The sequence below is a fragment of the Lissotriton vulgaris genome, chromosome 2_1 (genome assembly GCF_964263255.1).
Source record: "Lissotriton vulgaris chromosome 2_1, aLisVul1.2, whole genome shotgun sequence".
NCBI classification, from domain to species: Eukaryota; Metazoa; Chordata; class Amphibia; order Caudata; family Salamandridae; genus Lissotriton; species Lissotriton vulgaris.
In genome coordinates, this window is record NC_141687.1 from 1,872,765,238 (window position 1) to 1,872,778,458 (window position 13,221).

The following is a 13,221-nucleotide window of genomic DNA, read 5'->3' on the forward strand; positions in this document are numbered from 1 at the left end:
AAAACGGTCGTCCAGTTCTTTCGTGATGTTATTTCTGCCATTTGAGCCCACCGCATTGTACCAGTTTATCTTTGTGATTTTTAAGCCCTTGTGGCGAAAGCCTATCGCTTGCATATTTGTTGCGTCCCAGCTCAGATTTGACCAGGACCCCTGAATGCGGAGATCTACGTATGTTATAAGTCCACCAATAGCTCTTCCAGATGGTGCCCTTACTGCGGGGACCGCAAAACTTTTGAACCCTTCTAGTGTATATTGTTCAGGTTCAATAGCTCAGGTCTCCTGGAGGCAAATGATGTGAAAGCTAGTTATAAAGTCTGTCCACTCCTGTAAGTTGTATTTAGCTGCCACCCCTGCAATATTCCAGGATATGACTCTTATACCATGTTGAGTCTCAACCTTATTTGCGCCAGCCCCCAAAGGACTCCTGTCTATATCCTCCCCTACTGCAACGGGGGTATCCAACCTATCTGATGAGGTTCCTACCCTGGACTCAGCTACATGCCCAATCCTTAGTATGTCATTCGAGTCAGCTGCTATAGATTCATGAGTAGGTACCACAAAGGAACTACCTGTCTCTGCTAAGGGGGTAAGTGGCAACCACCCTGATCGTCTGGATCTTTTCTCTAAACTGCCCCTAATAGGCTGAAGTGGGCGCATTTTATTCCACTCAAGTCAATCGACATTGTCCAAGGCACAGAACCTGTTCCAATGTGCATGCATTGCAACTGCAGGATCGTAGAGGGGGAATGCCTGCCAGGGAGTCTGCCAGTTATCTGCTCTATTTAGCTGCACAGGGTGCAAAGCCCTATTCACCTGACCCCTGTTTAAATATGTTGGTCTGTGTGAGGGGGTAGGGGGTAAAAATAGGATAAATGTAGGGGGTATATGTTAGTTAGTGGTCCAAACGTTGGAGAGTTACATATGTGGGTTACTACAGAGGTGTCCCTGAAGTTTATTGCAATAACATCCCCAGCAATGGTTTTCGCTCCATTTCCTATCCATTGCCCCCTTCTTACAGACAATATTTCCCCAGACATGTGTAATAGTAATGGCTTGGTGGATCTTAGCCATTGTACACATTTATTCCTCAACTCCACTTCATTTTCTCTTTTGCCTTCCTTTAGAGGCGGCACACCTGTTAACACGACTACATAGGGTAGTGCTTCTGGTGGTAAATTACTTGACTGAAAGCGCACTCCTGTTTTAACCCTTGCTGCAACTATTGGGGTGGTAGTCTTTACTTGGATAGGGTCTCCTTTTGGGTATTGCCTGCAGTGTCCTTACTTTGTGGCAGGGAGCTCTTCCCTTGGTTGTTACGTACCTGCGCAGCGGTACCATTAGCGCAGGGAGGTGGAGGAACATATATCTTGCCCGGTGTTTTGCTTAGTGGAGCAGCACTATTTTTTTGTTTTACTGAATTTTTATCTGACGCTACCTTGCCATTATGTGTAATCTTTTCAGCCCCTAGACTACCCGAGTCCTGATTGCATGGTGCTGGGGTTATCACTTGTGTCACTGGTTTGACTGGTCCTATCACTCTGTTATTTATTAAAGAAGTTAATCTATCAAGTTTGGACATCAGGGGCTTAAGGTGTGCACTGATAGTCTCTTCCAGTCCTGCCTTAAGGTCTGACACCATATTGGCTACCCAACAGGGTATGCCAGATGTGGTGTTGGCCATTGGAGTCACCAGATTATGGTTAGTCTTAAGATTATCTCTCCCCCCTTTTTATTGTTATGCTTTGCAAGGGTGTTCTTTCTAGTTCTCAGGGCAGTTTTACCAGGGTTTCTAGTTTGGGGAGTAGACAAAGGTATCTCCTCTAGATTAACAAAATCGGGATCTCTGGTTGTGTTTTTAGGTGTATCTGTAGCTGCCTGGGCACATGGGAGCTCTACATAAGAGGACGTTAACAAGAAGCTTGTGTCCGGTTCGTCTGATATTGTTACCACAGGACCATCCTCAGTATCGTGAATGGCTACTGTAGGCGCTATCGAGAGCCGCCTTTCAGTGTTTTCAATGGCGGTTGCCACGGCCCCAATAGTTTGTTGCAACATTTTGTCTGTCGCCGTTAGAGATGGTAAGGGCTGCGGCAGCGGCGAGTCGACTTTCTGTCTAGTATTAGATCTCAACGTAGGCATTCTATTTGTTTTGGTCCCCCTCCTCATGTTTTAACAGTCGATCGGCACTGTTCACGGGTCACACCCCTTATAATATATAGTCCTAGTGGCCACAGATCGGTTTTGACAGTAATAGTAAGGGGCAAGGTGCAATACCACAACAGTACCACAACAAACGTAATATCCCAAACAGTACCTTAGATGTTACAAATCGTGGCAGCAAAGCAGATGTTAGTGGTGTGGCCCAGCCCAGCCTCGTTTGGCCTTGGAGGGCCGTAGAGGGCCTGCCCTTTGCCCGGGCTTCGCCCGGCACTCCCGCAACGCGGGTGGGGCTCGTCACTTTTATGCGCCAGCAGGCGCGCAATCTGATCCCGCGGTCTGGTCCTGGGTCACGGGGCAGCTGGGAAGGGTAGTTTTTACACCCTCTCGGTCCCCCCCTCTCAGCGGCTGCTCAACAAACAACGGCGGAGGGAGACCGGCGCGGAACACACGCAGGGGCTCCGCCACCAGCAACGACACGCCTGACAGCCTGGGAGATGGTCAAGTAGGTTGGTTGTTTGTTTGAAGCCCCCGCTCCACCGATGGAGCTCGTCACTTTTATGCGCCAGCAGGCGCGCTCTCTGATCCCGCGGTCTGGTCCTGGGTCACTGGGCAGCTGGGAAGGGTAGTTTTTACACCCTCTCGGTCCCCCCCTCTCAGCGGCTGCTCAACGAACAACGGCGGAGGGAGACCGGCGCGGAACACCCGCAGGGGCTCCGCCACCAGCAGCGACACGCCTGACAGCCTGGGAGATGGTCAAGTAGGTTGGTTGTTTGTTTGAAGCCCCGAGTAGAAAAGGCATTAACTTCAGCACAAGCTCTTTTACAGATGTTCTTTTTTTATTAAGGGTTGGGGTTGCTAGCTAAATCTCGAATCAATTAAAATACCTAAATATGTAAAATTATCAACCTTGCTTATAATATGTCCCTGAACAGAGAGCATAGCACAGTTTGTGTTTTTAGGCCCCAAGACCAACACATGTGATTTATTAAAATTAGTACACAAATCCATGCTAATCATGAAATCATTCAAAGCATCTAAAAGCCACGACTTCTAGCAGTGCAGGCAATTAAAACAACAACGTCAGCAAACAAAAGGGCTGGAAGCAATCTGCCCCCAGCTCTGGGCATTCTATAAACGCTTAACATACAGGGTAAAAAGAAAGGGGGCCAAGATATAACCTGTCCGGACCCCCTTTCTAAGAGCAATGAGCTTTGTGCATTCTTCTTTGCTACCATAGCAGACCAAAGCAGTCAGGCCACAACGGAGATCCCCAAGAAAGCTTACCAAAGTCGCATCCAACCCCACAAACCCCAGCTCTGCCCAAAGCTTCTCTATGTTGACCAAGTCAAAGGCAGGGCAGAGGTCCATAAACGCTAAATGAAGGGATCCATTTTTCGCCAGCAAATATTTAATGGTTAAAAGATAAAGACTGAGATTCTGCTCCACATTGCCCCTACCCGCACAAACCCCATATTGAATGTCTGTCAGTATGTTCTGCTCCTCAGCCCACTGGGTTAAGTGTTTCAGTATGACCTTACCTATAATTTTGACCTCTATCTCAATTAAGGAAATGGGCCTGTAGCAGGTAGGGTCAGACCTAGTCCTCTTCTTAAACACAGGTATAATGCCAGAGTAAACCATGACTCTGGGAGGGAACTACTAATAGCAGCGTTAACATATTGTGTGAGAAGTGGGGCCCACAGAACCACCCAAGTCTTAAATAGGTCACCTAGAACCCCATTTGCCCCGGAAGCCTTACCCACAACCAAAGACACAATAGCATCTCTGACCTCCTCCCATTGTAAGGTCAGTCTGGCACCCTGTGTCAGATGACTTGATTATGAGGCTGTTTGATATGATGTACGTATGATGTATATTGCCTGAAACCATCCAGTTGCCTTCAGAAATTGCCACACAAGCTTGAGTTGTTACCACACACAAACTTCAACAATTCACCACTTCCTTTTTGCTACACATATGACTCTTTGGAAACAGCAAGGTGGTTGTGCTTAACAAAAACGTACTTCTTTTCGATTACATTATATATTAGGTCAGAACTATGTGATTATATAGCTTAGAAGCTAGAAGCACAAAAATCAAATCTGCATCATATTACATACCTGGAGGAAGGAATTTTAGTTGGTTGTTGCCCAGTCGAAGGAGACGCAATGATTTAAGCCGACCAATCTCTGGGCACACAATTTCCAGGGCATTATCGCTCAGGTCCAGTGACTGCAGCTTAACCAAAGAGCCGATGGCTGGTGGATAGAGAAACAGCAGGTAAAATGCAACATTAAATCTACAGGGTAAAATATAATAATGCCAACTGTATTTTGACTGTCATTTTAGAAGAGACAGCAGTAAAAGTCTGTAAAATTGATGCTAAAGTGAGACACTAATAGATTACAATTTGAGCAACATGAGCATTTTAATTCTATGTCTGGACTGTGAAGGCGAGGATTCTATGTCAGGACATGGATGCGAGGATTAGGCTATTCTTTCTTTTTTAATTTTCAAACAGTAGCCATTTTTAACCAACAGCAATCAACATAAAGACTTCATCTCCCATGAAGCCCTAGGAAAAAAAAACATCATGGTAATAACACAGTCTCCTATCCAATCAGGCACCTCCTGGCTCAATACCTGCTGGACTTTCTCTTTCTTCGCTGCTGAAGCCTGTGTCAGTTAAGTGTAGACACTTTCCCTCAGTGGTACTGACTGTTGGGATTGTGTTTTTTTCCGCATTTCTCTGACTCTGTAGTGTGTACTTTAATTGCTTGCTTGTTGTATGCTTTTACAAAGCTTTCGCTTTGCCTGTGTGCTGCCGCGAGAACACTTTGTCTCTCCTAGGCGGCCGCGATCGATACCTCAGTGCCAGGTTGGGAGTGCGCGGCCGTCCACCGGCCGCCAGTGGGCGCACCTCCCTTCGTCTTCTCGGACACTTCTCTTTCCACCAACACGGGACTGAGGGCATCACCGAGCACCTCCATCCGCATTTGCCAATCAGCGCTGATTCAACCGGTTAGCCTGGAGCAGAACACCCATCTAGGATAGGATTACAGGCTTCATCAGCCAAAATGTGTAGCTGACCAGCCCAGGCTCCATTCTGTTACACGAACGTGCATTTGAAGGGATTTTTTCTGCGAGGTGGCATAGACCATTGTCCACTGCAATTGGCAGGGTCTTAGCCCTTCCAATCCCCCTTACCTCGAGGACCAGTGCAAGTGCGTGGTGGTTTTTTGTCTACCTTAGAAGGAGGTGCAGTGTGGGGATTCATTACCTCTGGGGGCAAATGCGTGGGGGCTCTCTGCCACAACCACCCACCCCTCTCCCCCTTGCTTGTTGTAGGCTCCCTCTTTAGGAATCTTGACCTTGGGTTCCAGCCGTACCACATTAGCCTTCTTACCTAGTGGGTGACCACCACCTTACTTACCTTACCTACCTGATACCTACGTCTAGCCCTCAGCTCCTCCGGATACCTGGAAGATGGAGGAGTTTGACGACTACTGTGAGGAGGAGGAGGAGGAGGAGTCTCAATACTTCCGGCTCACTGATGACTTTTGTGACACGTGGGCTGCCTCCATTGTCAGGGCAGTCTTAGAGGCGGTAGCTCCTTTGGAGAAGAGATTGATGCGCATGACACAGAAGTGCCTGCAACCCCTCTTGCGAGGGAAGATATTCTCGGTCCTTCGGACGCTAAACCTCCAAAGCAGGCTACTGCTCCCCTCTCTGAGAAGCTGTGCAAGCGCCCACACCCTGAGGGGGTGGACCTAGATGCTTTCTGACAGACTAAAATAGGCATTCTTGGGACCCAAAACTCCTTCTGTGCCAACAGGCTTATCCCCATCAGACCCCCTGCCCTCATGCGGTCAGGAATCAGCTACCTCCCTGTAACCGTACGACCAGTCCGAGGTCGGATCAGACGGGGATTGAGACCACGGCAGGTCCTGGCGCACCTCTCCCTCCCTGCTCCCGGACCCCCACCAGGCCACCAACCCTCCAGGCAAAGCCCAGTCGGACCTCCTGGACCCGGAGGAGCTCCTACACCCCCGTTCTAAGGGTATGTCCCTTGTGAGAAGGTAGCCAGGTATGTGACGAGTCTGCTACGGAAAACTCTAGATCAGGAGGTACACTCTAGACTTAGAGCGGAATGCCCTCGCCCATCACTCAACGGTAAAGTGGTTGTTACCCCCGGAAATTGACGCCAAGATGGCAACTTTCCTGACCAAATATATTAAGGATCTGAAGAAGGGCCTTGACAGGTCCTGGCAGGCATGCCAGGACAAACTGTTGGATGTCCCGGGCCCCTTGGTAAAGACCTTTGATATGGCGGAGAATGCCAAGGCATCAGGGGCCCTGATCCTAACAGATGTCCTCTCTAGTTGAGCTCAAAGAGCCATAATTTTCTTAGGTAACAGGAATTGCACAGTATCCACAGAGAAGCGCAGGTCGCTACTCATCAAACTGGACCCCAAACTAGGCGAGCTAGCCACCTCAGAAGCAGGCCAAGTGGCTCAGGGCGGGACCTGTTCGTGAAGTAGCTCAGCAAATTTGTCTCCACTTTCAACTCCTTGGACAAAGCCCAGTCTACAATGAAACCCATATTCAATACGTGGGTTTTTGGCGGGGGCGGCTGTGGTAGGGGGTGCTCGGCTGGCCACTCCTCACAGACAGCCTCCGGCAGAAGCAGACAGTCACAGGGAGGAGAGTATCAGGATTCCTCGTGCTTTGGAGGCTTCTACCCCACAAGGGGTTGGTCCCGTCACAGAGGTCAGCACAACGGAGCCTGCGGCGGAGGCGCTCCCCCTTTCCAAAGGGAGTTCTTTTATTATCTCATATCGTTGCATGAGGGGCAGAATAGCACAATTCCTAGACAACTGGCGGGCCCTCACGACTGACGCTTGGATGCTCCAAATGGTGCAGGGATTCCATGTGGACTTTAATGGCTCCCCTGATCAGGTTCCCCCCCTGCTACTCCCTTCCCCGACACCAATGCGGTTTTCCGGCAGGGACTCAGTACTCATACAGCAAGAAGTGCAGGAACTCCTGGCAGACCTCGCCATGGAGTTCTGGGAATATCGCTGGTCACATCAGGTTTCAGTGATGGTGGAACATCTCCCGGAAGTGCTCGCAATCTTCGGGACTCAAGTTTATGGAGGCTATTTCCTCCAATGTTACAGGCCCTTTAGGATCGGTGGGGACCCTTCTCCATCAACCAGTTTGCGTCCCGCCTTGACCACCAGCTTCCCAGGTACTTCAGCCGGAGACAAAACCCAGGGGCAACAACCACGGATGCCCCGAAACGGGGTTATGGATTCCCCTCTTCGCCATGATAATGCGGTTGATGACCCAAGTCCGCCGGCAGAGGGCAGAACTGGTGGTGATCACCCTGTCTGTAGAGCACAAGCATGGTTTCCGATGGAACTTTCCTGGGCTTCTCCAATCAGTCTACTCCAGCTCACTCATCTTCCAAGCAATCCAGTTGGCAATCCGCACTCTCTCATAGTGAGCGACTCCCTGCCTCTCATGACATGGAGGGTTACCGGACTCGATGGAAGGTCCCGGGACTTTCAAGAAATGCTGCAGAACTCCTCCCATGAGCCAGGGCAGACAGCACGGTTAAGCGGTACCGGTCGGCCTGGTCTCGATGGATGGGTTGGTGTCTGCAGCAGAGTTTGGATCCAGTGGGGGCAGACGTTGTCCACATACTAAACTTTCTGGCCCATTTGGCTTCTGAAGGCCTGGCATACAGGACAATTAATACCTTCCAGTCTGCAATCTCGGCCGGTCATGCTGCCATAGCAGATCATCCAGTGGGAGACCACCCATTGGTGAAGAAGCTGCTGCCTGCCATCCGGCTTTCCCTTCCTCCGGAACGGAGATATTCAGTCCTCTGGGAAGTCAACAAGGTCTTGCATCTGCTATCCGGATGGCATAGCAACAGGTATTTGTCGCGCAAGCAACTATCTTCCAAGCTGCCCATGTTGCTCTGCTTGGTGTCCTGTAGAAGAGTCTGGGATGTCAGGGCCCTGGATATCTCCGTAAAATTGTTCACTCCGGACTGTGTCACCTCCAACGTGTCTCGTTGTACCAAATGCCAGTCACGGGTGTTGTCATACCCGGCCTTCCCAGGAGTACCCAAACTTTGTATAGTAAAATGTATCAAGGCCTATGAGGCCATGACAGGGGACGTGCTTCCCCATGGAGAGAGACAACTACTCACTGCTTTGAGGAAACCATTTCGGGTAGTCTCATTCCCAACCATTGCAAGATGGGTTCGCTGGGTGATGCTAGAGGGAGGCATCGATATGAGGGTCTTCGGTGCGCATTCAGTGTGAGGCGACATGGCATCGAAGGCCTTTGTGCTAGGAACTAGATTGGAGGACATTTTGAATGCAGCAGAGTAGTCATCAGACTCAATCGTCAAGAGGTTTTACTTTAAACCAGTCTCCTTCATTGCGACCCTTGTGGTAGATAAGCTTTGAACTAGCCTAATCCTCGCCTCCGAAGACTGACATAGAATGTAAAATTTCCTAGCTTTCGTAATGGAAAGTTCTATTAAGGACATGGAGGCGAGGATTAGCCCACCCTTAGGATGAACCTGGACCCCCTCGGGTTATGAGCCATACATCGAAATGTAAGTAAAGTGTTTTCCTGGTTTCATGTGTTACAGTAATGCTGTGCAAGATAACCTCACCGCACGTAAGATATTATGACTTCTTTTTCTGTCCATAGGTGCAGAGTCCTGGATACAGGATTAAGAAACTTCCACAGTCGGCTTTGTCGCAGGAAGAAAGAGACAGTCCAGCAGGGGTCATCAACAGTTAATTGAGCCAGGAGGCGCCAGATTGGATAGGAGACTGCGTTATGAACTTGATGGTTTTTTCCCTCAGGCTTCATGGGAGATGATGACTTTGTGTTGACTGATGTTGGTTAAAAATGGCTGCTGTTTGAAAACAACAGCCATATTAGGAATATAGACAAACTAAATTTCTAATGAGCCATTGGGAAAAGAACATCAAGTCCAGTCAATCAGACATCAGGATCTCCCTTTACACTCCTGTGAAGATGCTCCCGCCTTCTCTTCCTTCACTTCACCAGCAAGACCCAAAGAACCTTATGCACCCCCGGTTAGCGGAATAGGCCCTGGCGGTGAAAGTGGTTGCTTATGTAGCAGGGGGACTCCGGAAACCCCTTAACAAGGAGATCCGCAACCACCTACGGGAAGAATGCCCCCTTCCAACCCTAGACAGCAAAGTGGTGCTAACTCCCAAAATTGATGCCCGGATAGCCACTTTCCTGGCCAAGTTCATACGGGACCCAAACAAGGGGAAAGACCGCTCCTGGCATTCCTGCCTGGATAAATTCCTCAACCTCTGTGGAACCCTTTCCAAAATTTTAGATATGGCTGAAGACGCCAAGGGATCTGGCTCCTCCCTCATCTCCTCAGAAGCCCTATCAGGTTATGCCAAGCGGGCCATTATATTCTTGGGGAATGCCAACTGCGCCATCTTCACTGAGAGGCGCAGTTCCCTGCTAATCAAAATAGACTCGAAACTGGGGGACTTGGCAATCTCAGAGGCAGACTTTTCGGGGATCCTTTATAAGGAAGCTAGTGAAATTTGTTGCCACATTCAACTCCCTAGACAAGGCTCATGCATTTATAGAGCTCATCTTCACACCACAGGTTTTCACCATGGCTGGTCTTGGCAGAACACGCTCGGCCATCCGATCCCAGTATCAAACACCTTTCAGAGGTCACTGTGCCAAACGCGGGCAGTAGCAGGACTGTTGGACCCGGCCTCGTGGCGTGGTCCTCGCTGATCTCCGCAGCCCCAGATCTACGGGTGGAACTGATTCCCGTCCACCCAGAACTGTACATGACACTCCTACACTGGACCTGAGACGATCCCCAGACCGCGTGCCTGCAACCCGTGCACGTGACCATCAGACTCCATGTTTTGGCCACCCCGGCCGGCCGGCCGCCTTCTTTCCTTTCGGCAGCCTGGGCCGCTCCTGACTGCCGCTAAGCCTGCGCGTCCGGCGCGCCCAGCTCCACTCGGGGGATGAACGACTCCCTAAGTACCCGAAACCAAGACTTCCATCACACCTCCGGCCCCCTTCCGAGGAACTGGTTTCCCTCACACCTCTGAACTATCCCTGGGGGCTGGTTTCGATGGCACCTTGGGCCTCCTAGTGAGCTGGCTCCAGGCCCTGATGGGCGTCTGGGATTCCATGGGCGCATGGTCCAAAGCATCAAAGAACCAACCGCCCAGACAATCAGGCGCCTGGCCCTCGGACCTCCAGCCTCCTGCCTCTGAGGGTCCGGACATCAAAGAACTCCAGTACTATAAGACAGCCTGCCTTCCATCCAGTCGGCAGTTGTATCTTGGACAAGAAAGCCCTGCTGATCTGATCGCGGCTGACTTAGAGGAGAAACAGACTCTGACCCACCGAGCCCTGCTGACGCCGTCGCGGCTCATCCTAGAACCAACGGAACTGAACCATCGGGGCCCTGCTGACGCTGTCGCGGCTCCCTCTTGAAGCACAAGACTGGAACATCGGAGCCCTGCTGACGCTGTCGCGGCCCCTTCTACTTACGAGTACGACGGAGTACTCCCACCCAAGCCCTGCTGACCTCGTCGCGGCTTGACGAACTCTCTGGTCCGGCTGGACCATCGATGCTACCCTCACGAACAGCTTGAACCAGAAGTGAGTAGGACAGCAAGTCCCATCGCCAGCCCCCGTACCCCCCGGTTCGAGGATTGAGAACTGTGCGCAGGGTACGTGGCGTGCCAGCTGGCCTCCTGAGACTGTCCCGCTTCCCCGACCCTTTGTTACGAGACTTTTGCGATCCCTCGATCGCTGTGTATCGCTCTTTATTTTGACCTTGATAAAGTCTTTTCTTGATAAAGAATCACGGTGTGGTGTCCGCTCATAAGTGTGGTGATTCGACGGTGTGTACGATCAGTCCTCCCCGGTGGGGACTCCCCCTTCGATAAGACTCGGCAGTAATTGTGGGAGAGGAGGTTCCAGGGGGTTAGGAGAGTCTACTCGACCCCTGGGGTCACCGCCTTCCAACATTGGTGGCAGCGACGCGATACGAACCTACGTCTAAATATCGTACCACTGACACACGACCTGAGCCTACACGCAGCAAACTCCCAAGAAAAGAGCGACAATGACGACTACAGAATCTGGTGTAAAGACAACCTTCGACAAGGACCTCCTGGAAGATTACACACATAAAGAGCTGAAGCAGTTCTGCAAAGAACTGAGTATCCCGAGTACCGGACTAAGTACTAAGGAAGATTTCCAGAAAGCGCTGACCGCCTGGGTAGAGTCCGGAGCATCTCTTCCCCCGATCGAAGACGAGGGAGGGAGGCCACCGACCGAACCCGGTACACCGACCGGTGAGAGAATCCAGCAACCGACCCGGAGCCCAGCAACCGGGAGAGGGCTGTTATCGGAGGAGATGGCCGAGCGACAACGTGACCGAAGCCATGAACTCGAACTAGCACGCCTCAAATTAGAGGGTGAGCTCAAACTCGCAGAAAAAAAGTTGGCGGTGGAGCAATTGCGGCTCCAGGGAGAGCTAGAGGAAAAAAAGCTCCAGAGGGAGCATGAAGGACGGAAACTTCAGCTCGAGCACGAGCGCAGCCTCAAGGAGATCGAATTGAAAGCCAGAAAAGAAGCAGCCGGATCACCGGACCTTGGGGAGCAGGTGGTCCCCAAAGAAACAAAGGTGCATATCCCCAAGGACGTTGTAAAGGAATTCTACAAAGGAGACGACATCCAGCAATGGTTCAAGGCATACGAGGTGGCCATGTCCGCTCAACGGGTCCCGGAGAAAGACTGGGGGGCCGGCCTGTGGAGCCGCTTCCTCAGCGAGGGGAGAGATACCCTGCTGGACCTACCGACGGCACACATGAACGCCTACCAACACATGAAAGACGCTCTTTTATTCCGCTACGGCCTGACGCCAGAAATGTATCGCCAGCGGTTTAGGGAGTGCAAGAAGATTCCTGGCACCACGTGGGTCGACTATGTGAACTACTACACCCGGGCCCTAGATGGGTGGATCAAGGGCAGCAATGTGACCACCTTCGAGGGCCTAGTCGACCTAGTGCCTTACGAACACTTGTCCGCAAATTGCTTTGTGGAACTAAGACAGCATCTCCTGGACAGCAAGCTCGCCAACCCACGGAAACTGGCTGTGGAAGCTGATCGATGGGTGGCCACCCGAGTCCAGAAGGCGCCCGGGGGAGACCCCCCACGGAACGACCAAGGTTCTTTCCGCCAGCGAGGTGGAGGAGGCCGGGGAAAGCAGCAAAATTCCCAGTCAGGGCCTCAGCGTAGTCCCCCCAGAAACCAGACCCAGCGCTCTCCTCCCGCGACGAGAGCCGCCCCGAGTGCAGGACCCCCGGGGCTCCGCCCCAGCTCCACGTGCTTCAAGTGTCAGCAACCCGGGCACTATGCCGGTGTCCCCCGATGTCCCCTGACCCCGAAACCCACTCCCACTGGGCCCTCCTCTAGACAGATATCCTCAGTAGCCTTAGAAGAGGAAGAGATAGAAGAACAGGGGGAGTGGGAACCCGCAGCCATGGTCCTAGCCTCCCTGGGGAATAGTGAGATGATCCCCGGAGATTATCTGCCCGACAACACCGAAAAGTACCGCCAAACAGTGAAGGTTAACGGGCGCAGCATAGGAGCCCTTCGGGATACAGGAGCCAGCATCACATCTGTTAGGTACACGCTAGTTCCTGAGTCCATGATCATCCCCCACACCTCCTGTCGGGTGATAGCAGCCGATAACTCTGTCCGCACCTGCAGGATAGCCCAGGTCCCGTTTGAGTGGGAGGGGGTCTCGGGCGATCTGCGGGTCGCAGTTCGCACGGACATGCCCGTAGACTGCCTCCTGGGGAATGACCTAGAGAGTTCCCCGTGGAAAGAGGTAGAGAGAAGGACCCATTTAGCCATGTTAGGAATGCCCCATTGGGCCTGTGTGAGCACCCGGGCCATGACCGCCAGAATGCCCAACCCCGAGAACGAAGAGCCCGA

At 51.6% G+C, this 13,221-nt stretch overlaps 1 protein-coding gene across 1 annotated transcript in view; it reads right to left on the reverse strand.

Annotated features, from left to right (window-relative positions):
* LRRC28 (leucine rich repeat containing 28) overlaps nucleotides 1–13,221 on the reverse strand; it is a 334,662-nt gene that overhangs the window by 166,307 nt on the left and 155,134 nt on the right. The window contains exon 5 of the mRNA XM_086958075.1: nucleotides 4,281–4,418. Coding sequence (XP_086814201.1) covers nucleotides 4,281–4,418 — 138 coding nt within the window. The remainder of the gene's footprint in view (nucleotides 1–4,280; nucleotides 4,419–13,221) is intronic.